Source organism: Oreochromis niloticus, linkage group LG4 (genome assembly GCF_001858045.2).
Source record: "Oreochromis niloticus isolate F11D_XX linkage group LG4, O_niloticus_UMD_NMBU, whole genome shotgun sequence".
NCBI classification, from domain to species: Eukaryota; Metazoa; Chordata; class Actinopteri; order Cichliformes; family Cichlidae; genus Oreochromis; species Oreochromis niloticus.
This window is the reverse complement of record NC_031969.2, coordinates 14658680-14686351: the sequence shown is the minus strand read 5'-3', so window position 1 is coordinate 14686351 and position 27672 is coordinate 14658680. Positions and strand designations below refer to the sequence as shown.

Here is a 27672-nt window from a genome sequence, read left to right as displayed (position 1 = left end):
TGTTATTTAAAACATAAATTTAGATTTCAATGGTTTTGTTAATTATTATTTCTTAAAATTCCTTTACATGCAAGGCAGATGAAAATATTCACATTTACATGAACACATACCACCAAAATTTGTAATATAAAAGAGCAGAACATTATAGCATCACCAAAAACATTTCCTATTGAAGCTGTGTTATTGTATCTTTGAGTTTTGATGACTTGAGTGCAATTTCTGTAAATTTAAGGGGAAAAATATCTGAAAGCAAAACAGTGCAATATGAAAAGTAAGCTATAATAAATAAACATCTACTAACTCAGATAATGCCACGTTAACCATATTTTTTTATAATCAAAGCTCCATTTAAAACTAAACTTTAATGTTGAATATATATTAGTTTCATGATAAAATATTTTTATTTAAGATCTGCATTTCACAGACTTTTCGCACACTAAGTCTGTGAAGGACTTTCATTTTTCAATATTCTCAAATTCATCAGTGGTCTGAGAGCTCCTCCTCTTGTGGGTTCATGTTACAACTATTCAGGCAGTTGACAGGTTTTTGCTCAGGTCTAATGATGGTTGTTACACAGCAGTGACTTCAGACTCCATATTCTGTCACTTCTGTGTCACTCTGTTGTTTAAAGTTTCTAATTTAATAACAAGTGTGTTTGACAGTTAATGTTTAAACTGAGTGCCATAGTGTATTTCATTCCAATCCACTCCAGTCCTTTCCCTGCAGACTGCCCAAGCTGCTCACTAGGGGCCTACTAGGTGGTCACAGAATAAGAGATCTGACCGGTGATGGTCAGAAGCTTTATTGGCTGCATCATCACAGAGGCTCAGGACATGCAGCGGCAGCAGCTACAAAGAACATGTTGCCACTGAAATTCATCTGCTGGAAGTTTCTCTTCTCCTGCTGCAACCAACTGCAGTATATCAGTCTGTGAGGAAGTTTACTTTGCATTCAGATGGACACTGACCCCAAAATACAAACCCAATATTCTTTAGGGCATTTTTTTGAAAAAGAAGAAAAAAAATCTTTTTGCATAATTATACAGCAGAAGTCAATATTAGCACATAGAGGTATGCTGAAAGAATACTTATTGTTGACAGTTCTAGAAAGCTTTTTCATTGTTTCTAAATGTGATGATGCATGATTATGGATGATAGAAAAAAAATAGGACTTGGTTTGATGTGCTGAGTTTTTGTACAGAGTTTCTTCCTCTTGTGTCACTGTGGCTCTTTGGCACAATAATAAACAGCAGAATCCTCAGTCGTCAAGCTGTTCATCTGCAGATACACCTGCTTCCTGCTGTTGTCTCTGGAGATGGTGAACCGGCCTCTGACTGACTGAGAGTAGTAGATGCTGCTACTGCCACTGCTGATATAAGCGATCCATTCCAGTCCTTTTCCAGCAGCCTGTCTGATCCAAGCAGCATAAATATCACCACTGAACCCTGAGTATGTACAGGTCAGTCTGTGGGATTGTCCAGGCATTTTAATCACTGATTCAGACTCAGTCAGTGTTTGACTCTCAGTACCTGCAGATAAAAACATAATTAGCCTTTGTACTTCAAGCATATAATTTGTCATCGAGTCATAATGTTTGTAAAAGAAATACTTCTGTACTTACCAACCCAGTAAACTGACAGGACAAGAAAAACAGCCATCAACGCTGGATGGTTCATTGTAGGAGCCATTTGTCTCTGCCCAGTCCACATTGGTGTGATTCAATCATTTGGTCCTTGTTTTTTATCCTGTGACACATATTCAAAGATGGAGGATATAATTTGCATGTGTTCCTCCTCAAAGAGAACCACACTCCAGGTGACAGAAATGCATCATTCAGCAAGTCTTCAGGCTATCATTATAAAGAAACAAATACTACAGTGCTTAAAAGATTAATTACAGCACTTGTCATAAAAAAAATTATAAATCTGTCAAAAACCTGTTTTTTGGAAATAGCCGGTACACATGACTTCTGTGTCAGAAATTAATCAAGCATAACAGTCAACCAATAAAAGTATTTTTTTCATTTCAGGAAATAAATATCTCTAATTTAACATCTTAATAAAACATAATAATGTGATGTCCTTTTTTTAAATAGATCTTTTAATAAAAAATAATTTAAAAAAAGCATGGATAAGATCAGTAATTAATAACATTAAAAATATATATATTATTGTAAGTACCATTATTTTTTACCTTAGGGTAGCTCTGACAGTCACACTGGGTGGTGGTGTCTTGTCTGCTTATTCTCCTCAGAAATAATTTTTTTCTGATATTAACCAGGAAAAGAAACTCTTGAGATTTAGAATCTCTTTTGACTCTTTTGAGTATCCAGAACTGTTATAGGCAGCATTAAAAACAGAACAAACAAAGAAGATCAACACAGGTAGAGCAGAGAATCAGAGACTCCTGAACCCTGAACTCCTGCAAGACAATAGTATTAAGCATTGAGCCCGTAAACAATCATTTATCATTTAAAACCTGCTGTTGAACGTCAGTAACAGGAGCATTATGACACCTTACCTTTAAAGCTCACAGTGATGGAAACAGGAATTCATAAACTACATGATGAGCTGTTGTTGTGTGCATGTGTACTCATATTAAAAGAAAATAACATTATATTGACAACAAGGAACAGAAGACCACAAACCACAACAGCAGCTGCTCCCTCTTAGTCTGCATTTGTACATTCATATTTAGAGCTGTACTACCACTTGGTGGTATTTACACAACAAAGGAATCGATTGAGCTTATGTATAGCTTCAACATTTCCTCGTACCAATGTGTGTATCAGACACAGTAATACTGTACACAGAAGAGTCCTCTGGTTTAAAGTTGGACAGTCTGATAAACAACATATTGTTTTCTCTGTTTTATTTTGTCTTAATTCAGAAACAGATTAATAATCAGCGATGATGAAATGTACTTAATTTCTGAAAATTGAAATGCAGAAAGCAGATATTGACTTAGTTTCATGCACTGGGTTTCTGTACAACATTTGTCCTTTATGTGTCACTGGAAGTCTTGAGCGTAGAACCAAACGGCAGAATCCTCAGTCGTCAAGCTACATATACACCAGTGATGTTAAATCAGTCAAGCAAGATGTGATTGGCATGCAGACTTTCAGCTTTAATTCAAGGTGTTTAATAAACATTGTGCCTAAATTGTTTAGGAATTAGAGACAGGTGGTAGAAGAAGACACAGAAGAAGACACACTTCAGGTGTCTGACACTGCAGGTGATGGACAGAAGACCTGGCTGCACGTCATAGAGGCTGGCTGTGGTCGTTGTTCACAGTTTACCACCTTTTGAGGAAAAGATGTTCTTGTCAAATAAATGACAGTAACAGTTAATGTGTAGTGTCCATAATGTGAGTGTGTCTGCCTCAGTGAGACTCACAGAGAACATACACTGAGGCTGATAAACACTAACCCTAACGTATCACTTTCTTCTGCTGATGATTGAAATTTAGATTTAGTTTGATGCGTTAAGTTTTTGTACAGCTTTTCTTCCTCTTGTGTCACTGTGAGTATGGAGCACAATAATAAACAGCAGAATCCTCAGTCGTCAAGCTGTTCATCTGCAGATACACCTGCTTTCTGCTGTTGTCTCTGGAGATGGTGAACCGGCCTCTGATTGACTGAGAGTGGTAGGTGCTGCTACCAGTATCGTAGATCCAAGCAATCCACTCCAGTCCTTTTCCAGCAGCCTGTCTGATCCAAGCTGCAGCAATATCATAACTGAACCCTGAGTATGTACAGGTCAGTCTGTGGGAGTCTCCAGGCCTTTTAACCACTGGTTCAGACTGAGTCAGCGTTTGACCCCCAGTACCTACACAAATGTCAACAACTCATTAGTTATCACATTTCTTCATATCATTTAATTTTTAAAGCAAAATGTATGCTTACCAGCAAACATTATTGTTAAAATCATTTATCTTTGTCCAGTCTGTGTATATGAGGTTTGGTCCCTGCCTCTTACTTTTGAACACATATAGAGTAACTAAATATATCAGTTTTGTGTCGACTCCTCCTACCTGGCAAAAAAAAAAAAAAAAAAGTTTCATGCTTCATTTCTACTGAACACACAGAAGCAATTGGACATAAACTATAATGAAAATATAATTCCTCGTGGTTTAATCCCTAGTTAATACTGATATTTGTTCGGCTTTGTAGTCACATTTCCTCAAATGTTTATTTGTGCAACAAAATGTATCATTACCAGCAAAGACATAAAACAGAATCAGGAAAATAACTAAATTCAATTCAATTCAATTCAATTTAATTTATATAGCGCCAAATCACAACAACAGTCGTCTCAAGGCGCTTTATATTGCACAGTAGATACAATACAATACGTACAATAATTAGTACAATAATAAATGAACAGGTCTGATCATTTTTAAATTCAGGTTTCTTTGTCCAGTCTGGTGTGTATTAGAATACATATGAGCTTTGCACTAACTCCTTTACTGCAAACAATACTACTGTTGTACAAAGTCAAAAAAAAAACCTAGAAAATGTGCATGCACATTGTTTGTGTGGCCCACATTCTCATTGGAAATAATGGGTTTCTGGGCACAACGGTATGGTAGTGTAGTTTTTATTGTGAACTATAATTGCTCCAATTGATCGAGTTACTACTAATATTTGTTGTGCTTTGTTGTAGGAAATTCTTAGTGGACAACAGTAAACTCCTGACTAGTGCTTGAGAAGTAGACTGTAAGGACGATATGAATAGTTGAAATGAGAGGGGAAGATTAAAAAAAACACTTGGCAGGAGATATGATTAAAAAAAGAAAAACGTTTTTGACTGAACAATTGCTCATGAGAAGATAATGCACAGATACTATGTAAACCTCAGTAGCTCCTCTAAGGTCAGTGGGAGTAAGTTTCAGCAAAAGGGCTGACTGTTGCAGCATGGACCAACGATGAGTGGTCTGTATGCTCTTAAAGTAAGAGTGTGTAATGTCTGGTGTTTGTGTGACTTTGTGTAACAACAGACTTGGTTTTATGTTCTGAGTTTTGGTCCTCAACCTTCAAGCTGCTCATCTGCAGATACAGCTGCTTTCTGCTGTTGTCTCTGGAAATGGTAAACCAGCCTTGGACTGACTGAGAGTAGTAGGATATAGTGATACTGCCACTGCTGATATAAACGATCCATTCCAGTCCTTTTCCAGCAGCTTGTCTGATCCAAACAGTAGCAGAATGGCCACTGAACCCTGAGTATGTACAGGTCAGTCTGTGGGATTCTCCAGGATTTTTTACCACTGGTTCAGACTGAGTCAGTGTTTGACCCTTGATGCCTACAGACAAACAGAAACAATTAACTTCTGTATTGTTCTATAACAATAATGTAAAAGGACTGTGCTGTCCTTACCAGCCCAGCAAATTGAAAGGGTGAGAAAAACAGCCATAAAATTAGGATGATTCATTGTTAAAGCCATTTGTCTCTGCTCTGTGTATATGGGTGGCTAATCATGTAGTCATATTGTACATCTACTTAAACATGTTAAAGAACATAGTTTGCATCTGCTCCTCCTCAAAACAGAACAGAATTTGAATTATCCAGGCTAACATTAAAAATGCACACAAATCATGTATTATCTTTTTCTCCTCAATTCACTAGCTTACCACCTTGCATAGATCTATATTTATGCATCTTTTGATGAAGGATCTGTTCTGAGACAGTGCCTTAGACACCGTTAAGTCAGTGTCTTTTCTGAAGGCAGATAAAAAACCCCAAAAAAGAGAGAACAGCCAAACTGCAGAGCCTGATTGTAACTGAATATCATTGGGAGAGAGTAAGAATGTGACAAAGTATCCTTAACTGTGAAATCTAATATTAAATCAAAATGCATTATCTTTTACTAAACAGTAAACTATGGAGGTAATAGAGATAAAACATTTATTTAATGAACACTGCATTGATTTCTTTCCAAAAATAGAAATAAAACCAATTCTAAACTCAGTTACAGGATGATTGTTAAGTAGAAGCTTAGTTCAAATGCTTCAAATATACATCTCACATGTTACTAGGACTTAATTACATATTAAAGTAGTTTTTTATTTTGTCAACAATTGAGCTTTGAGCTATTAAAGTTCAATTTTATACTGTACCTTAAATTATAATTCAGTTAGTACTATTTTATTATCACTAAAATTAAAACTAGTTCTACAGAGTGGCATAAAACACAGACTGTTTGTGTTAGTGGCCTGGTACTGTAATCATCTGTGGTCTGAGGGCTCCTCCTCTGGTGACTTCCTGTAATTGTTCAGGCACTGAGGAGCAGGGGTGCTGCCAGGCAAACATACATATGTGTGTGTGTGTGTGTGTGTGTGTGTGTGTGTGTGTGTGTGTGTGTGTGTGTGTGTGTGTGTTTAAACATTGATTTTTGTCTGGAGGTAAATTTAAATTCACATTCTGTTTATAAAATGGGGTAAATAATGTATAGAAAAAAAATACCTTTACCAACAGCAATTAGCCTGCAATTAGACACTTTTAGACAAAATGTTTTTGACTCACCTCCTTCTTCAAATATCAGTAGAGCTGATCAGGACTGTGCGTACAGGCAGATGGGACAGAGATAACTAAGCCTGAGGTCTGATCTGTTTGCCCTGGCACCAGATCAGCATGTGCAGAAAAAAGTGATTAGGCATACATATGGACAAAGGCTCCACAAAAATCAATGCTGGTTCCCCTTTGGGGAAGAAAAGCTGAATGTAAATTTAGATTTAGTTTGATGTGCTGAGTTTTTGTACAGTGTTTCTTCCTCTTGTGTCACTGTGGCTCTTTGGCACAATAATAAACAGCAGAATCCTCAGTCGTCAAGCTGTTCATCTGCAGATACACCTGCTTTCTGCTGTTGTCTCTGGAGATGGTAAACCGGCCTTGGACTGACTGAGAGTAGTACTTGCTACTGCCACTGCCACTCTCGATCCAAGAAATCCATTCCAGTCCTTTTCCAGCAGCCTGTCTGATCCAAGCAGCATAAATATCATAACTGAACCCTGAGTATGTACAGGTCAGTCTGTGGGAGTCTCCAGGCCTTTTAACCACTGATTCAGACTGAGTCAGCGTTTGACCCTCATTACCTACAGAAATGTTAACCACTCATTAATTATCACATTTCTTCATATCATTTAATTTGCTCAGCAAAATGCATGTCCTTACCAGCCAAGAAACAAAACAAGATCAGGAAAATAACTAAATGAACAGGTTTGGTCATTGTTAAAGTCAGCTGTCTTTGCCCAGTCTGCTGTGTCTATAAGAGGTTGGATCCCTGACTTAGGCTTGAACACTTATAAAGTTAGATAATATATGAGTTTTGCATTGACTCCTCCTCCTCAGCAAAAAATATTGCTCTTGCAAATTATTGATTATTTTTTCATACATTGTTCATAATTTTATAGCAAATTAGAATTTTCAAATATTAAAACTGACCATTTTTCAAGACAATTATTCACACACTACATTGTAGTGCTGGCCACTGGGCTCTTTATGTACTTCATAATTGTTTGGACCAATTTCCTTTATTGTTCTTTATTTCTATTGAACACACAAATGTACAGTATTTGACATGACACCACAGGCGTAAGTGCGCCCCACAGGGCTTGGCTATAACTTGGTTTTTCTCAGCAACAAAATGTGTTACTGTCACATTGCCAGGGAGGGACCATAATTTCCCATTTGTAAGCTGGGAAAGCCACACACACAACTTCAAATGAATCATAGTTTAATGTGGTATTGCTGAATGTGTAAGTAATCGAATTAGATGTTTTCTAATAAGTGACTCTATTTTAACAGCTTGTTTTATATAAAATAACTTAAAAATGTAAATAAATCTGCAGTTTCCTCATATGAAATACATTTCATCTAATGCAATGTTTTTTTTCGTTTAGTTTCAGTTTATTTTTCTGTGAAATGTAACTTTAGAAAATGTTTTATATATCAAGAGTGTTTCATTGTCGCAGTGTATTAATACAGTGCAGGTTTCTATAAACCTGCAATGGATTAGAAGAACAAAAAACACTCCCGATGAAACATTAATTCTAAAAAAAAACTGATGAAAAGCAAAACCTCGACATTTGGTTTATAACACGTTTTCCCAGTGTTCAAAAACAGTATAACAAAAAAAGCTTTAGTCACTTGTTTAATTAATCTTCCAGTGTCTTTTTCTTCTGTTTTTTTGTTTACACACAGGGAAATTCACTTTTTTGTGCTTTCCCTAAATTTTATAGCAGTTTGACTTTAAATAAAGTTTTGAAAAATATATATTTAATATATAAATACTGCAACATAGTAGTGGACAGTATTTTATTTTATTTTTAATCGACAAATTTCAAAACTCTTTGCACATTCATGAAGATACACAGTTAGACTTTTGCCATAGCTGCTCATAAATACTTTTTTAATTCTGAAAAGTTGTTTTTTTCACTATTTAATACTGAATAGCAATGTATGCGACACATGTATTACCACTTAGCATTAGAGTACATTTAGGAAAATTTCATCAACATTTCTAAAGAAAATGCCACCTTTTTTGATAAAATTCAGTATTCCACATGTTGTTGGTAAATAGAGGAAGTAGTTTTTGTATGACTCTCCTGTTATTGTTTCTCACTGTGTCTGTCGGGCACAGTAATAAACTGCTGTGTCCTCAGTCTTCAGATTGTTCATCTGTAGATAGACTTTACTGCTGGAGTCATCTCTGGAAATAGTAAATCAACCCTGGACTGACTGGGAGTAATACCTAGAAGTACTGCCTGTGTGTATAAATGCGATCCACTCCAGTCCTTTTCCAGGAGCCTGTCTGACCCAGTTCATAGGGTAGCTGCTGAATGTGAATCCAGAGCCTGTACAGGTCAGTCTGTTAGATTCTCCAGGCCTTTTAATGACTGGTCCAGATTCTGTCAGTGTCTGACCATCAACACCTGTCAAGTGCATCAAATCACACAAGTTAAATAGTTTTTTGAGAGAAATGAATGTTGTGTAATATCAGGTCTATGAGTATTTTCACCTGCCCAGCAGATAGTTAACAGCAGCAGTCCTGTCCTGTAGTCCATACTGTCAAACTGTGTGTCCGTAGCTACCTGTCATCTTCTCTGAAGTCAGATTTATAGAGGAGGAGCAGCATGCAAAAATATTGTGGTTTTGGATTCACTCCACAATTTTTTAAGACCAGTCACAATTAGCCATGTAGTTAGCATATGTAATATATATAAATCTGTTTTCAAGTCAGCCACTGATTATATCAATAGAACAGGTGAAGGGGAAGATACTATTATCAATGTTATAATGACTTTTATTGATAATACTCACAAAATACAAGCATGATCAGATCAGTAATAGGAACATTGGAAAAAAACATAAATGAAGAGTCATGGGAATATTAACTGCAGTGTTCCAGTTTTACAATTAATATGATTATTTTACAATTATATATTATAGATATTATAATTATTTTGTGGAACAAAAAAAGATGTTTAAGTATTTCATGAGAAACTGTGGTCTGCATATTGAATATCTGCACAGGTTTTCTTTGCAAGAATATTATATTAATTCATTAAATAACTTCTATCTTATAAAAACAAAACAAGTTATCCGTCTTTCAAAAGAGAGAAATTCCTTGAAAAAGTAAAGAGTGAGTCTCTGAGCTTCAGTCTAAGATTTCAAACAAAACTCCAAATCAACAACCATGATTTAACGTCACTATATTTAAATTTGTCATTGTTATTATTTTATTTCTTTGACATTTTATCATCAATATTATTATTATTGTAAGATGTGCTTACAGACTCACCTTGGAGAATTTATCAACAAACTGACTTCCAGAGAAAAATAATCTTGAATTCATTCATGTTCTGAGGGCTCCTCCTCTGGTAGTTTGATGCTACAACTGAGGGGGTTTGTTAAGCTATGCTGATGAGCCGTGTGTCTCTGGCTCTCTGGTAATTCAGTCTGCGCATTTGGTCAATTTTAAGTTCGGTTTCTTGTTTGAAGTTTGTAATTAAATACTGAAATTATTCTTCAGTGAATCTTTGTAGTATGAATCTGGAGTCTGCAGAATATCCTGTCCTTTCCCTGCAGGGTTTTTTTTTTTTTTTTTTTTTTTAATCCAAGCTGTGTGGTAGCTCAGTAAACAAGAGACCTGACAGGTGATGGTCAGATGCTGACCTGGCTGCAGAGTCACAGAGGCTGTGTCAACTGTTCACACTGCATTTAGCTCTACAAAGAGTCAGTGCTTAACATCATGGATGTTAAGCACTGACTCTTTGTAGAGCTGACTTTTTGTAGAGCGTTTCTTCATTTTGTGTCACTGTGACTCTCGAGCACAATAATAAACAGCAGAATCCTCAGTCATCAAGCTGTTCATCTGCAGATACACCTGCTTTCTGCTGTTGTCTGGTGAACTGGCCTCTGAATGACTGAGAGTAGTAGATGGTGCTACTGCCACTGCTGATCAAAGCGATCCATTCCAGTCCTTTTCCAGCAGCCTGTCTGATCCAAGCATTACTATGATCACCACTGAACCCTGAGTATGTACAGGTCAGTCTTTGGGAGTCTCCAGGCCTTTTAATCACTGATTCAGACTCAGTCAGTGTTTGACCCTCAGTACCTACAGAAATGTTAATGGCTTATTATTCCAAAGACTTTACTTCATAACAATTAATTTGTACAAAAAATGTAAAAACGTCAAGAAAAAAATAAATTAATGAGTAAAAGAGCAATTTAAACTTTTCTGATCATTGTTAAGGTCAGATGTCTTTGTCTAGTCTGCAGTGTCTCTGGTAGATTGAGTACCAAGATATATAAATCTGCTGAAGATATCAGTTTTACATAGACTCTTCCTACAAGTAAACTCAGCAGTATATAAAGAACTTAGGAAATATTTTTAGCAACTAACAGATGAATAGAATGATATGTTATAATAGCTTTATATAAGAAGTAGAGCGTGCTGCCCAGACTGCTAGTTTGAGTAAATGACCTGAAATGTCTGTTGCACTGGCTGCCCTGTTCGGCATGTAGTACATAATTTTATTTTATTTTTTCTGCTATGATCTTCAGCCAGTCCCTGTCATTCCTTGTTTTTACTAGGACAAGTAGAATGGTGCGGAGCAAGCCACTGGACATAATGGGTTTCTGGGCACAGCAGTGCTGTCGTCACATTGTATGTGAAGTGCCCTTAGGATTTCTTTTAAAAAGCCAGAGGGCCTAACCTAATTTCCAGGCAGCCAGAAGCACAGGGTCATTAACTTTTGCATCTTTTCTGATGACTGAAACAGAGAAAACATGCAAAGTGCAAAGCCTGAAGATTAATATCAGGATATCATTGGGAGGACAAATATATGGGAAGTGACAAATATAATTTCTGCTAAAGAGAGGTGAGCTATTTGGTATTTTTATGAGAGAATCTGTGTATCAGTGTGGATTTGTGGAAAAGTCAGCCCTGTCCTACTGGGACCTTCATTAGTGCCAAGCTTTTGTTTGTTGCTAAGTGCCAAGATTTGTATTTTTTTGTTGTTGTTGTTGCAAATAATGAAACACAACCAATTCTAACATGCATTACAGGTGGTTTTACACAAAGGTTTAGCTGGAAAAACTTCTCATATAAATGAGTATCAAAATATATTATTGTCACTTGGAAAACATCTCAAATTGAGCAAGTTACTAAGGTTGAATTGTAAATATAAAATGTAACACTTTATTCATAACCATAACTTTAAAAAATATATATTATCAAGGCAATCTCCAGCGCTAAACAGTGACATGCAGCAGATAACAGTGTTCTGTAGTCTGGGGTACGGTGTACATTTTAGGACATCGTCAGGTCTCAGGAAAAAAGGTGTCAGGTATCAGACTCACATGGAAAATTGTCAGGTCTCAGACTCACATGGAAAATTGTCAGGTATCAGACTCACATGGTAAATTGTCAGGTCTCAGACTCACATGGTAAATTGTCAGGTCTCAGACTCACATGGAAAATTGTCAGGTATCAGACTCACATGGAAAATTGTCAGGTATCAGACTCACATGGTAAATTGTCAGGTCTCAGACTCACATGGTAAATTGTCAGGTCTCAGACTCACATGGAAAATTGTCAGGTATCAGACTCACATGGTAAATTGTCAGGTCTCAGACTCACATGGAAAATTGTCAGGTCTCAGACTCACATGGTAAATTGTCAAGTCTCAGACTCACATGGTAAATTGTCAGGTCTCAGACTCACATGGTAAATTGTCAGGTCTCAGACTCACATGGTAAATTGTCAGGTCTCAGACTCACATGGAAAATTGTCAGGTCTCAGACTCACATGGTAAATTGTCAAGTCTCAGACTCACATGGTAAATTGTCAGGTATCAGACTCACATGGTAAATTGTCAGGTCTCAGACTCACATGGTAAATTGTCAAGTCTCAGACTCACATGGTAAATTGTCAGGTATCAGACTCACATGGTAAATTGTCAGGTCTCAGACTCACATGGTAAATTGTCAGGTCTCAGACTCACATGGAAAATTGTCAGGTCTCAGACTCACATGGTAAATTGTCAAGTCTCAGACTCACATGGTAAATTGTCAGGTCTCAGACTCACATGGAAAATTGTCAGGTCTCAGAAAACCTTCCTGCAGGTGGCGCTGTTGTCATGTCCCATCCAAATTGATTTCCAAATACGTCATCAACGTGTGACAGTGGGAGAGCGCAAGGTCATTGACCTCACCGGAGTTTTACCGCGGTCCAGGCTCCTAACGACACAAGGTAAGTTTAACTTTTTCTCCCTTTTGTTCATATTTTTGACACAGTTGTGTGATATTAAGTTGCGGTAATGTTGTGAAAGTTACCTATCAAAGAAGGAAATCTAGTTTTGTACGAAACCAAATCAGCACTATTCTTGTCTGGCCAATTCGTTCTAGCTAGCGACAGTGGTGGTGAAACGTGATTTAAATTTAAACTGTTTAGTAATTGTTTTGTATATGTTTCAGCAAATGGACAAGCTGAAAGCTTACGAGCAGCTGAAAAAAGACCTTGAAAATGGTAATCAAACGCTTTATTAAATGTTTTTGTAATGCTTGCAATTTCCTTTTTTAACTGCCAACAACCCTGACAATATCGTGCTTTAATGGTTTAACATTGTTTGGTATTCCTATTTACTTCTCTTAATTAATATGCATGTTAAAAGACGTATATAGTTATTACTTTGTGATATTGTCGGAGTGCCCTAGTTTAAAAAAAACTGACAAAAGATGGATTTCTTCATTGCAATTTAAAAGTTAGATACTCATGTAGGATTTGGCTCCTACAGTCTAGCTATAACTCCTTACTTTCTAAAATTTTATTTGAAGGCGAGATTACCCAAAAAGGCTTTGATAACAACGTAAAAAAGCTCCTGGTAGCAGAAAAATCAGGTAGGTTTTGATACTTTTGAACAACATGTAAAATAATCTCCTTTATATAACATGATATGCTTAGCAGGTTATGATTGACTAACCACTTTATTTATAGATGCAATACATTTTGAAAGCAGATCAGTGTGCAGTAGTCTGTGATTGTAGTAGAATTCTATAAAGCACATGTTTCACATCACTGCCCTATTTATATTGCAGATGACACTCCTTCAACAAGTGGCAATGAATTTCTCAGTAAGAAAACCCCAATTATTTTGCTTTAAGATCAGTTGTAATATAGAACTTTCTGCGGATCAGTTTGATTAACTTTCAACTTCATCCATTACAGGTGCAGCAGAGGCCTTTGGTAAAGCCAAGAAACTACTACAGCCTCAAGTAAAGAAAAGGCAATTTCCATTGAATGATAAACGTTTGGACCATGGCAAATCATTATTGAAGGTTAGTTAAAAAGTGAAGCTATGTGTATGACTATCAGCAATATATTAATAATTAACTGTCTAAAAAGGCATATTTTTTCATAAACTTTGCTTTTTCTCCTTGATGCTAGGTCAGAATGGCTCCCATGGAGTGGAAACCAAGAACTCCGAGAAGGTGTGGACGGTACCAGAAGTTAATAATGGACGAAGCTCCACCTCGAATCATCCTGCAAGGCCATGAAACCTATGATGATTTAATTACCATAGCCAAAGAACGCTTCTGGCCAGAGCGTACTGAGGGGAGTGAGTTCACTCTTTGTCATTCTGACGGGACCAGGTGGAGTAAGGAGGATTTCCACAAAGAATACAGAACTGTTTCTGATATTACACATCTGTGGAAAAGAACACTATACATCGGGCGAAGACAACTGGGTAATAAAGTGATCAATATTGCTATTAACTACTGTCTAGCACTCGATTTTGTATGGTATGAAATAATTTTACTTTTTGTACAGAGGTCGTGTGTTTGGATGATCAAAGTTCCATCTCAGGTGTGTGCCTGCCCAAACCAAATTGAATATTTTTGATTGTGTGATTGAACATGGTACACCAGGGGTGGACACCGAGGGCCGGTGTCCCTACAGGTTTTACATGTGTCCTTGAACCAACACAGCTGATTTAAATGGCTAAATTATCTCCTCAACATGTCCTGATGTTCTCCAGAGGCCTGGTAACGAACTAATCATGTGATTCAGGTGTGTTGACCCAAGGTGAGATCTAAAACCTGCAGGGACACCGGCCCTCGGGGCCTGGAATTGCCCACCCCTGTGGTACACGGACTATGGTGGGCATTCAGATATATTGCAATTAATGTGTTATTTTACAGATGAAGACCCTGTAACTAAAGTGGGTGGTGATGAAAGTTGCAGTTTAGGTGAATGCCTGGACATCTAACTAAATCATTAAAATTGACTTCTTATTTGTTTGCATTACATTTCCAACCTTTACACACTTGTTTACTATCCTTGGTCATTGCACATTTGTAATATGCATCTTATTCTGCAGATGAACTTCCTGAAACCCTCATAGGACAAAATGTTGCAGAACAGGTAAAACCATGGCTTCTTTTTGAACAGACCAATTAATTTCTTATCATTGTCATAAATGTGGATATTTTCACAGTGCACCCTGCAAAAAGTATATCTTGGCTGAATGTGTTCATAGGATTTCCATCCAGAAACATCCAGCTCAGGTGAATTTGAAACAGGGAGAGTCAGAAAGAAAAGCCAGTCCAAGCAAAGGAAGGAGGAAAATGTAGGGTCATCTCTAGGTCCAGGTGGAGCAGTGAGCCAAGACATGTTACCACATGCAGTTATTGAGGCAAAAGAAGCTATGGAGGGAGCTGAAGAGCTATCTGAAGGTGCTGGAAATAGTGAGCTTTTGATAGATTTTGCAGAGTCCTTCAACACAACTCCAAAGTCGCCATCATGTAAGCATTATTTCGCATTTAGGGCTAACATCATATCATCAGACAAAATTGTAAATAAAGGTTTTCATTCTTCACTATTTGGTACTCAAGTTCCTGGAGTAAACCTAGATATTACTAATCCAGCAGTTAATAGAAGAATGTTTAGCAGTAGCTGTATGTTAATGTATGTTACTTTGTGTTTTTTATCCCCAAGTGTATCTTCCACGTGTTCCATATGTGGAAGAGGCTTTAATTACATACAGCGAGGACAATCTACTGGGAGAAGGGACATTTGGCAAGGTATATAGAGGTTCTTTTCATGGTACTCCAGCAGCTGTTAAAAGGATCGTGTGTGGCCAACAAGGGATGGAGGACAGCGACATTCATCATGAGATAAATGTTTCACTGTAAGAACTTTGACACACTTATTTTTGTTTCATTTTCAAAATCGATTGTTCCTCAAGCTGTAATGCCTCTATTTTTTTTTTTTTTTATTAGGAGACTGTCTCACCCCAACATCGTCAGACTAATGGCAGTTGCCCGCACTGAGTCCTGCTTTTTGTTGGCAGCTGAATACATTCATGGCGCAACCCTGCAGCAAGTGCTTCACACAGACAGCTGCTTGGTGAAGGTACCAATACTCATACATTTATATTGAATACATTTTGTGAATAATCTTAATACCATCATATTAAAACAGAACTTCTTATTGCTGGCATTTCTTTAAATATGTACTTGAAACCATCTTGCGTACAACATATAAAAAGACTGATTAATTTTTTTTCTCTCATGTTTTCAACCATTTAGAATTACAAAAATGATCTTTAATTGCCATATGCCAGAAAAGTATGAACTTAGTAAAATAATAATCTTAACTTTCTAATAATAAGCTTCTTTACTATTTTGGTAGAATTGCTTTTTTTTACATGGATGAGTTCAGACATTTTAGGTTTTCTTCTACAATATTCTTACAATATTTTTCAGGGATTTTGGTCCAGTCCTCCAGACAGGACTGGTGTAACTGAGTCAGATTTGTTGGCCACCTTGCTCACACACACCATTCACCTCTGCTTACAGTTTCACAAGAGGACTGCAATCAGGGATTTTTGATGGACACTTCCAAACATTGACTTTGTTGGTCTTAGGTCCCATTATATATTGTCTTGATAGCTTGAAGGGGATGATGCCGGTTTCATATCACTGGACTTATCCATGGCAGTAGAGTACATCCATGCACAGAGAATCATTCACCAGGATATAAAGCCAGCAAATGTCATGGTAAGTGTTGCAAAAAGCAGTTTCACCACAGTTCGTGTATTCGTCAGGCTTCCAGAAAAAACACCGGGACTCAGAGTAGTCAATTAACAATATTTTTATTAATACACACTTATTGATTATAGCTTATAGAAGGGAGATGTACAGAACCCCGGACTTCCTCTGCAGATCTCAACTCCTTTGTCCGTTACATGCAGTTTTGTATAAGTGACCCCCCTTCTAACCCCTCTACGAGGTGCCATAAAACTAATCACCATGTTTACATGTTTGTGTGTGTGCGAGCACGTGAATGCCTACATGTGCGCGCTCCCACGTACCTACGTGAGTGTTCGTGAGTGACTATGTGCGCATACCTGTGTATACACACAGGTATGCGCACATACACTCACTCATGCACACTCACTCATACACGTGAGTGAGTGTGCATGTGGGTGTGGGTGCGTAAAGTAAAGCACTGCAGGTGTGTGTCTCAATGTAGTGACTTCCCGGATGTCATAAAAACCCATCTCCGTTCCAGACCACCGTTATCAAGTCACAAATGTTGAAACCCCCTCCTAAGTATACCCTGAGGAATTTCCACTTATCAACTCCTCTTTGTCTTAGTTTCACAGCTCAAATGGGGGAGGGCCTCATAAAATCTACTTCTAAGTTCATGACACAATCAGGCCTTTATTACATTGAGGGCAGTGTCAGTGTCTTTACAATAATTCTACATTCTAAGTTAACATATTTCTAAACTCTAAAAAACTAAACATTCCTACATGTCTAAGCTCTAAAATAAGCTAAACATTTCTACATAAGCCATACTGAATTTTTCTTTATTGAACTTTATTCTCTTCAGTCTATTAAACACTACATTTCAACGAGGAACTGTTCTGGTATATTCATATAAAGGACTTTTTTTAAGTAGGAAGCCTTACATTGTTTCTTTAATATGTTGGTTGTTGCACACCTACAAAATTCCCAAACATGTTGTAATAAGTTTAGGCTTTACAAACTGAATTTTTCTATTGTTCTATTAGTCTGTACCACTTTCTTAAGTGGAATGGGGATAAAAAAAAAGAACAGGACTATAAAACCGTGTTTGATCATTATCCAATCTGTTAATTTCAATGTTAGGTATAATAAACAATCTCAGAATAAATCTGCAGTGGTTGGGTGATCTGGGTGCTAAAAGCTTTGAGGGGTTTTTTTTTTTCAATTATGAGCTGTGGTCTTTGGAATGACAGTTTTGATAACATTTGTGAGATTTAAGACAACCTGATAAGTTCTCGTGTGTATACCTTATAGGTTCACCACCCTTCTAAGAAGGCAGTCCTGACAGACTGGGGCATGGCAAACATAAGAGACACTGTGATGCTTCGTCAAGGGAGTAAGTTCACTGCCCAGGTTATTGGTCCAGCTGGTGGCACATATCTTTACATGGCTCCTGAATGCATACTGATGTTTGAAGAGGCCTCGTTCCAGACAGACATGTGGTCCCTCGGAGCCACATATCTGGAGATCCTGACGGGGTCCGCTCCGTGGACTGTTAAAAAACAAAGAGAACTGGCTGCACTAATGGCCACCAAAACCCCACCACATGCCCTATCACATCTCAGTGACAAACACAGTTTTCTTGGTGGTTTGGTGAGCTATGACCCAGACTCAAGGCCTTCCGCATCTGATGTTGTTAAGTTTCTCAAGTCAGGCCTTGATCTTACAAGCCGATATGGCTACAAGTGGTAATGTTGCTACAGTCTGCAGTTCAAAAGTCTTTCAATGTTAATTATGTTATACATTAGGGTTAACAAAAGTTGTGTTAAATGAAACACTGAATCATTATGAAAGATGGCACCTTGTCAATTGTTTTTCAACATTTTATTGTACATTTTGTTGGTCAGACAGTTTTCAAATTACCTGTTGATTGTAAACAAGGATAAATAAATGTTAACAAACAATGTTGTATGATTTTATTGGTCATTGGAAATGTTTACTGGTGCACCTTCCATCCTCTGTCTCTTCAGAAAGATGTATATGTCATTTGCCTCTGCAAACGTAGAAGGTGTAGGAACTGCATTTCTGTTCATGGCAGTTGTCAGCTCTTGGACTAGCATGAGGTATGCAGCAAGGCAACCATCAGGTGTGCAGGGAAATTGGCTGTTTTCTAAAATGTTCTGGCACATGTCTCTGAATTCCTGGTTTGCTACCAGTGAAGGCTCTTCCACCTCACAGATTAATTGCTTGGCGTAGTCTAAAAGGTCTGGGTCAACTATGTGCAGCACATTGCCATATCCTGCGAATGAAAGACAATATTGAAAAGATGTTCACTTTGGAATGTTAAAAATAAATGAATAATCATAAAGCTGTTCTACAACCTGTATAATAAGCAGTCAGTTTTTACAGATGTTATTGCAGAAACTGAAAGATGTAAATATCACTCAAACATTTTGATTAATTTTTAGTTAAAGGTGCCAATATGAAGCCATATTTGTATTGACAGTAGAAATTCAGAAATCTCAGATTGTACCAGAAGTAAGCTTCTTAGGAAGACAAAAGAAAGCACATTATAACAGTTTTACGCTCATTACACTGGATTCCAGTATATTTTAGAAAAATCATTTTAAAATTTTAGTAATGACTTTCAAAGCTCCGAATCGTGAAGCTCCTGCCTACATTTCTGATCTTATAGAACCCCACACTCCCTCTCCCAGCCTGTGATCATCTAATCAATGGCTGTTAGTAGTCCCACCAGAAGACCAGAGGCAATAGATCTTGCAGAACGGTGGCTCCCAGGTCATGAAATGCTCTGCCCTAAATCATTATGTTTCCTTGATTGTATTTATTCTGTATGTTCGATTGTGCTGTTATATGTCTGTTTTACATAATTGTGAAGCCACTTTGTGGTTTTTATCCTGTGAAGAGTGCTATATTAAAGTAAAAGTAAACTAATGAAAGTTAAAAGAAAAAAAAGAAAAAAACCCCACAGACTTTCAAATGACATACCAGGAGGTGGTGAGGTAAACAGAAGGTCGGGTTTCCCAAATGGACCTGGTGCATTGCGTTGCTTGCGGATGTCATGGGTGTTCCAAACTGTTTGCTCCGTTTTAAGTCTCTTTGAAGCAGTGGCAAGTGTGAGTACTGCAAGCAGTTGCTATGAAAAAGGATAATTAAAAAGTTAATATGTTCATCTGCTTCTTTGAGGAAGAATATGTAAAAGCTAATTTTTAATCAGTACTCAAAAAACAAAGGCATTCCTAGACCACATACTTTCATACTGCTGCTTGATCATTTTTCATGTCTAAAAATATTGACTTACATGTGCACAGGATTGTCCAGTTCAAGGATCCCAGACTCCATCATGGCCTAAGCATGTGGTTTTGAAAAAGACATAAGTTGTGAAGGTGAGCATTTCATCAGTGAAAAGGTACAGATGTAAAAAAAAAAAAATTCCAGCATAGTGTTTTCAGATAAACTAATCCATCGTATGTTTAGCGCAATTTTGATGGCTAGTCTTTGTTATTAGGTTTTACAGGTGAAAGATTTGCTTTACCTCAAATGTTGTCAGCCATTTCTTAATCCATGTCCGCTTTAAAATACTGTTAAAACATTCAGCTCTCTAAACAACATAAACATGACATTATCAGTTTTGTTGTCAGGTTGTTACTTTAGAAATAGTCATTTACCAGCTTAAAGACATACCTGGTTGTGCACTGATGTCCCCATTCTGAAGCACCTCCATGCCTGATTCCCAAGATCTCGCATGTGAAATGCCATCTGCATTTGACCCACAACAAGGTTCTCCTTTCCTCTGTCCCCCGAATCATTTGAGGACAGCCTAAAGACACAAACTGAAGATAATTAGTGAATGATGAAAAAATAAATTTATAACCAAAATGTAATCTTTTTTTAACCCCCTTTTTTAAGTATATTGCATACCACCCTGTTCTTGAACAGCCTCAAAGAAGTATCTGGCCACAAAGTTTTGTTTGCGGTTGGATGTGCCCACCTTTAGCCATAGAACCTTCCTGGAAAATCTGAAAAGAGAGAAATTGAAAAGCAGCCACTCGTACATATGATTTAATCATGTTTTGGCAATATGTTTGGTTTTTGTTACATTCCCCAAGAGTATTCTGGTTTTCCATTGTATTCTGTCTAGGCGTTGTTTCTGGTTCCTCCGGCCATTTTGACTGCCATAGTTATGTAGGCTTACATGCCTTTGGAATTGAATGTGACCCTTGACTGTGTTCAGACTGATGCGAGGAGAGAGCTGCCTTTTGTTTTGTATTCTCCTGTTTATTGTGTTGGTTAGGTAGGTTATCGTAAATTGTACATTTTATTTTCTTTGGAGTTAAATTCTGTTTACTTTATATCAGGGATGTTTTATTTGTTGTGTTGTTCTTGGCCCTCCCTGAAATAACTGCCAGTCTGAAATGGACTAGCAGGAAATAAACCTTTTAAAAAATGCCATCTTGAATCCTCCTTCACTATTCATACTTTATCTTGGTCCCTTAGACCAGGCTTGGCCCATTCCAGACCTCGAGGGCCAATGTCCTGCATGTTTTAGATCACACCCTGGGTAACACACTTGAATAAAATGATTAGTTCATTACCAGGCCTCTGGAGAACTACAAAACATGTTGTGAGGGTAATTTAGCCATTTGAATCAGCTGTGGATCAAGGACACATCTAAAACCTGCAGGACACCGGCACTCGAGGCCTGGAGTTGCCCATCCCTGCCCTAGACTACTCAGGAGAGATAACACCTCAGTTTACCTCACATCCTTATCTTGAAGCAACTTTGTACTATATCTGAATATAATCAATTAAGTAGCGAATGCCATATTCAGACCTACCCATCAATCCCAAATGTATCCACATTCCAAAGAACTTCAGTTATCATTGCCTATATGAAACAACAAATAAAATTACAATTGTTTCGACAGAAGTAACATCAAAACATGACAGGAAGGTTAATTGAAAAGATAAAATAAATACCATCAATGTGCCAGGTGTCATTTGGACCACGGCTGATGTAATTCCGACGGGGAATTTTCTTCTTTCCAGGAGATCTCCTCTGAAGACCACTTGCATCCATATCCCTCATTATATTAGCAACATCGTCTCTACAGTAACAATAGATTTTACTCTGAGCTCAACAGTAAAACAAGAGAATACTTGATTATATTGAGTACACACTATGGAAACCAACCTGTAACAAGGCCGCACTCCTCTGACATCCCTTACCGCTTTACCATTGCCCTGATTCCTTGTTCAGGAGACCACTGTTTCATCTCACTCTAAAAAACAAACAAACAATTAATTGAATGGGCTTTTTTAAATAACTACAGAAATAACATTTATTGTTTCAACAATAGCTCCTAACACAGACTTCAGGAAAATATGTATTTTTTGCACTGATGTTTTAACACTTACCTCCACTGCTTTGTGGATTTCAGTAAAAGGTCGTTGGGGCATCTTCGCTTCAACCCTAGAAGTTTTAAAACTCGTCTCAGATGCCTCTCACTGTTAAAAGACAACACAGACTTGCATTATATTAAGGACAACTGCATGTTTTGTAATTTTAGAGAGTTGTCATGGAAACTGTTGAAATGCAGACTTACCTTATTTTATGCCCATATGAATTGAGTACACAGCTGATTTCCTTTTGTTTTAAGCCTTTGTTGAACAATGTTATTATCATCGTATCTTGAAAGGTTAAGTGTAACAAAAATAGTCTAATTGATCACCCACCTCTTACACTGAACATAAGTAATTAACCAGTAAATTACTAAATCTTTTTAGTGGCAATTATACTAAAAGCAGCGTCTATTCAGTGCCCACAAATAAAATATGTGTAGCAAAAATACACTTCTTTAATATGAAAGAGTGAACAGTAGTTAATAAATAAGTTGTACTTTCGTCATTTATTTTTAATGCTCTTTAAAAAAAAAAAAAAGTATTTTTGGTACAGTCATAAGAAACAGCCAGAGTCGGATACTCCTTTCATCATCGTCGGATGACATTGCAGAAAGTCTAAAAACAACAACAGAAATACATATCAGGATCACAAAATATCTCACAGTAGCAATATAGAAAAGAGAAAACAGCGAGAGAAAGGATGCAGGCTGCTCGTAAGCTTTCAGCTTGTCCATTTGCTGAAACATATACAAAACAATTACTAAACAGTTTAATTTAATCACGTTTCACCACCACTGTCGCTAGCTAGAACGAATTGGCCAACAAGAATAGTGCTGATTGGTTTCGTACAAAACTAGATTTCCTTCTTTGATAGGTAACTTTCACAACATTACCGCAACTTAATATCACACAACTGTGTCAAAAATATGAACAAAAGGGAGAAAAGTTAAACTTACCTTGTGTCGTTAGGAGCCTGGACCGCGGTAAAACTCCGGTGAGGTCAATGACCTTGCGCTCTCCCACTGTCACACGTTGATGACGTATTTGGAAATCAATTTGGATGGACATGACAACAGCGCCACCTGCAGGAAGATTTTCTGAGACTGACAATTTTCCATGTGAGTCTGATACCTGACATTTACCATGTGAGTCTGAGACCTGACAATTTCCATGTGAGTCTGATACCTGACAATTTTCCATGTGAGTCTGATACCTGAGAATTTTCCATGTGAGTCTGAGACCTGACAATTTTCCATGTGAGTCTGATACCTGACAATTTACCATGTGAGTCTGAGACCTGACAATTTTCCATGTGAGTCTGAGACCTGACAATTTTCCATGTGAGTCTGAGACCTGACAATTTACCATGTGAGTCTGAGACCTGACAATTTACCATGTGAGTCTGATACCTGACAATTTTCCATGTGAGTCTGATACTGAGAATTTTCCATGTGAGTCTGAGACCTGACATTTTCCATGTGAGTCTGATACCTGACAATTTACCATGTGAGTCTGAGACCTGACAATTTTCCATGTGAGTCTGAGACCTGACAATTTTCCATGTGAGTCTGAGACCTGACAATTTACCATGTGAGTCTGAGACCTGACAATTTACCATGTGAGTCTGAGACCTGACAATTTTCCATGTGAGTCTGATACCTGACAATTTTCCATGTGAGTCTGATACTGAGACCTGACAATTTTCCGTGTGAGACTGATACCTGACACCTTTTTTCCTGAGACCTGACGATGTCCTAAAATGTACACCGTACTGGGGGCTCCTCTAGTGGTGGAGGATGTTACACATGTTGAAGCTGTGAGAGGTTTTTGTTCAGCTCTACTGATGTTTCGTATTACTGTGACCCTCTGGCACAGTAATACACAGCAGTGTCTTCAGGCTGCATATTCTGTCCATTTAGAGTCACTGTCTTGCTTGAAGTGTCTAAGTTGATGGTGAACTTGTTCTTTAGTGAATCTTTGTAAAATGTGGGGTATCCATAATGTGCACCTCCAATCCACTCCAGTCCTTTCCCTGCAGGCTGTCTGATCCAAGATGTCCTCCAGCTGCTTAGAGAATAAGAGACCTGACAGGTGATGGTCAGGCGCTGACCTGGCTGCACAGTCACAAACTCTGGCTGTGTCAGCTGTTCACACTTCACACCTGTGGAGAAACATGTTTTATTTAACAGTAACAGTCAGTATGCTGTGATCATTCTGTCAGTGTTTTTTTTCAGTGAGACTCACAGGATCCAGCAGCCAGCAGGAGCAGCAGAGCCACAGAGAACATTTTGGTACTCAAGATAATCTGATGGGAACTTCTCTTCTTCTGTTTTAACTGGCGGCATGATTTCAAGTCTTTATAGTAGACTGTCAGGAAGTTTGCTTTGCATATAGATGGATGCTGACAGATTATAAGAGATCTAAAGAGATCTAAAGAATTGTAAAAAAGTGGTTTTGTCAAATCAATTCAGACATTCTTTAAGGAAAATACTAATAAAATAAAAATAAACAAAATAATGTCCCTTTAGAAATTTTTTTGCTCTTTTTTGCTCTATAAAATAGTTGTTTTCTTTTAGAATCACTCATCTTAGCAGTAGGATATACATGAAAGAGAAAAGAAATTAAGTTTGAGTGAAAATGTACATTTTTTGCACTCTCTGGTCAACTGACTCAGTGAATCAAATGACTCAAAAAACCCGATTCACTTTGGTGAGTGACTCATTAAAACTCGATTCAGTAAAAAGAATCAAATTTACCATCACTACTGATGGGTATAAGACAGACAAAGTATGTAATCAGACAGAAATAGCTATGATGGAAAAAGAGAGACAGAATTTTCTTCTTTTTTTGTATAACATTTATTCTTCATACAGGATCTTGGTGTTGTAGCTGTTCAAAGCTAACACCTTGACAAGTCCTTATAGAGAAACCAAATGCATATAGACAAAGTGTCATGGTCCCTGTGCCTCACCAGCTGATCCTGTTTTAGGCAACATGTGTTTTGTTTTCTCTCTCTCTCTCTCTCTCTCTCTCTCTCTCTCTCTCACCTGCCGGGGCGGTGCTCATTATGGGCTCCCGCCCTGGCCCACGCACCTGCTGCTATCGGGTGACGCAGGCTTATTTAAGACGGCAGCGCTGTGCCACTCGTCGCTGGATTGTTGAGCTATCAGCGCAGTCCGCTACCGTTTGTGAGTTAGACTCAGAATCTGTTCGCCGTTAACTCTGGTTCTGTGTACAGATCTTCCGCGGACCTTTCCCTGCCTGCATGTTATCGTGTGGACGAGTGAGTGGATTTGTGTTGCCCCGTTGTGAAGAGAGAGAGTGAGCCATTGGAGTGTGCCTGATTCCCGTCCTTCCCCTCACATGCCCGGAGCCCTGGACCCCCTCCCCTCCCTCCAGCACGTTGTAAATAGTATCACCTGGTGTCGTTTGTACTAATAAACTGTCAACTCTGCTAGGATTCCCGGTCTGCGCCTCAGTCCATTAACTAAAACCTGACACAAAGAAAAGACTGCCATACTTTATGACAGAGGTCACTAACAGGTGGTCTGCTATCCGGGTTCGGACCCAGAAGCTGTCTCATACGGACCCAGACGTACAGGCAAAACAGAAGGTTATGATTTTAAACCTGATGGGTGGTTCTATTTTAACTGCTGCAGATTTTCAGGTCTTTACAATAGTGGTTCAGTGGCTGAAGAAATGCACATGTTAAGCCATCCCACGTGATGCCAGTCAGCCAATCAGCTCTGTCCATTCAAGGCAGTAAACACTGTGCCAAAAGCTAAGAGTTAGTAAGTTATACATGAAAAGATAGTAGAAAGAGAAGAAAGATAGCGATACATGTAGAATAAAGAAAGAAAGAAATACAGATGACTAAACCAGAAAAAGTTGAAAAAAAGAGAAGTGACAAAGAGAACGGAGGAGAAAATAAGGAACAAACAGTGATATGAAGTGGACAGTGAAAATGGAGCAATGGGTAAATGTTGGACTTCTCCAGATGCAGCTGGTTGATCTCCAAGCAGGTGTTCATCTCAAAGAGTGGATTGTAAGACCTGACCCTTCCTGGCTTTCTGGCTCCAAATGGACCCTAACACAACTTTCTCAGGTATGAGGAAAATAGCCTTAGCATCTTGACCATGTTTGGCTCCACACACACAAGTGAGGCAGTTTTCTCCACAGTGACATAATCAAAATTACATATTGTTCCCAGGTCATCAATGATCACCTCCATACGAGAATGAGGATCTCCCGACTCCATTTGTGCCCAGGTTTAAAATCCTGGCAGGATAAACCGGATCTCAATTCTCTCTGTGAGCAAAAAAGTGGGGGAGTTGATTAAAAGAAGGAAAGAAAGTTTACCTCTAAAATTGTTCACAACTGTTAAGACGTGTCGAGATTTTTTATCTGTAAAGTTAGTTGAGACTGTTTAGTCAGGATGTGAACAAGTCCACAATCTTTTCCTCCTTTATTTAACTTCCATGAAGTGAAACACTTCATTTGAACAAGCCCACTGTTCACCTTTCACCTTTTTGAATTGTACTGATTTCATTTGATTTGACACTCGAGCGTTACATATATATATCACATGCTACATAATTAGACATTTTGATCATCTGGACCTTTGTGTCAAGAAATTTTCTCTAACTGGCCATCTTTGACTAACTTTTAGTTGAATATCCCTGCTTTATGACAGTTGTGAAGATACTTTAGGTTTTTGTACAGCTTCAAACCACCTTCATCACTGTGGCTCTCGAGACACAATAATAAACAGCAGAATCCTCAGTCCTCAGACTGTTCACCTGCAGAGACAGCTGCTGTCTGCTGTTGTCTTCTTCAGATTGAAAACGCCTCGAACTGCCTGTGAGTAGTATTTACTGCTACCACTGCCATTATCAAGAGTAGAACCCACACCAGTCCTTTCCAGTTGCCTGTCTGACCCAGCCCATATAGTAGTCTCTGAATGTGAATCCAGAGCCTGTACATGTCAGTCTGTGGGATTTTCCAGGTCTTTTAACCACCGGTTCAGATTGTGTCAGAGTCTGACCATCAACACCTGTCAGGAGAAGTTAAAAGGAAAATTAAATAGGCTTGTGAAAAAAGACCAGCATGTGTTATATTAGAATATTTTCACCTGTCCAGCAGATAGATAAAATTAGTAGTCCTTCAAATACTCATCATGTTGATCTGTGTCCACTGTTCTTTGGTGGTCAGATAAGTAGAAGGGGGAAACATCCAGGTTTTGCATGACTCCTCCTGACAGGGAGGGGAGAACTGCATTTAAGTTTGTTGTTAAATTTGGACTAATTTGCACAGTGTTGCCTTATTTTGATTGATACAGTGTGTGTTCAGTTGTGATTAGTGTGAGACAAAATCTCAAACGTGACAAAACTTTTGATGAAATGTGCAATATGTAGTAAGTAGATGTGCTACAAGTTTCTCTTTGCGTGTATTGTGGTTTCAGTTTACAAGTGCTGATGCTTTTCTTTAAATTCAGCTCTGATTGTTTGCATTATTGTAACTATTCAGCACAGTAAAGCATAGAAACATATTCAGGTATTACATTCAAATTGATTAGGTATTTGACCTGCAGTACAGATCACCATATTTATCATTGGACATATTAACAGCCTGAGGTCTTTAAAATTAGTCAGAGGCTGGCTGTGTCAGCTGTTTACACTTTGTACCTGTGGAAAAATATGTTCAGTGTAATTCTC

The 27672-nt window shown here is 38.0% G+C and overlaps 2 protein-coding genes and 3 long non-coding RNA genes across 11 annotated transcripts in view; 1 reads left to right on the top strand and 4 right to left on the bottom strand.

Moving 5' to 3' along the window:
- LOC100709195 (uncharacterized) overlaps positions 1–27672 on the bottom strand; it is a 1346887-nt gene that overhangs the window by 1214835 nt on the left and 104380 nt on the right. The gene's annotated exons all lie outside the window — the stretch shown is intronic.
- LOC112846692 (uncharacterized) overlaps positions 10444–27672 on the bottom strand; it is a 51940-nt gene continuing 34711 nt past the window's right edge. For both annotated transcript variants that reach the window (XR_003219810.1, XR_003219809.1), the window contains exon 3: positions 10444–10613. This is a non-coding gene — a long non-coding RNA (uncharacterized LOC112846692). The remainder of the gene's footprint in view (positions 10614–27672) is intronic.
- Positions 12600–18498, top strand: LOC109202054 (MAP kinase kinase kinase wis4). Of its 5 annotated transcripts, XM_019358431.2 has the most exons (14): positions 12600–12752; positions 12977–13028; positions 13337–13399; positions 13598–13633; positions 13728–13837; positions 13947–14247; positions 14331–14366; positions 14702–14749; positions 14881–14924; positions 15040–15304; positions 15498–15690; positions 15782–15914; positions 16454–16561; positions 17849–18498. In XM_019358431.2, the coding sequence occupies exons 2-14, from the start codon at positions 12980–12982 to the stop codon at positions 18284–18286; spliced, it is 1824 nt and encodes a 607-aa protein (XP_019213976.1). In that variant the 5' UTR covers positions 12600–12752; positions 12977–12979; the 3' UTR covers positions 18287–18498. The 5 variants fall into 5 exon arrangements, with proteins under 5 accessions (XP_019213976.1, XP_019213977.1, XP_025762370.1 ...); XM_019358432.2 differs by lacking the exon at positions 13337–13399; XM_025906585.1 differs by having other exon boundaries at positions 12606–13028.
- On the bottom strand, positions 21390–22012 carry LOC109202075 (uncharacterized). The gene is made up of 4 exons (XR_002062038.2): positions 21974–22012; positions 21750–21837; positions 21536–21663; positions 21390–21443 (listed from the first exon to the last, which is right to left on the bottom strand). It is a non-coding gene; the product is annotated as an uncharacterized LOC109202075 (long non-coding RNA).
- Positions 22017–22580, bottom strand: LOC109202073 (uncharacterized). 2 transcript variants are annotated; one of them, XR_002062036.2, is made up of 3 exons: positions 22539–22580; positions 22162–22246; positions 22036–22063 (listed from the first exon to the last, which is right to left on the bottom strand). It is a non-coding gene; the product is annotated as an uncharacterized LOC109202073 (long non-coding RNA). The 2 variants fall into 2 exon arrangements; XR_003219807.1 differs by lacking the exon at positions 22539–22580 and having other exon boundaries at positions 22017–22063; positions 22162–22336.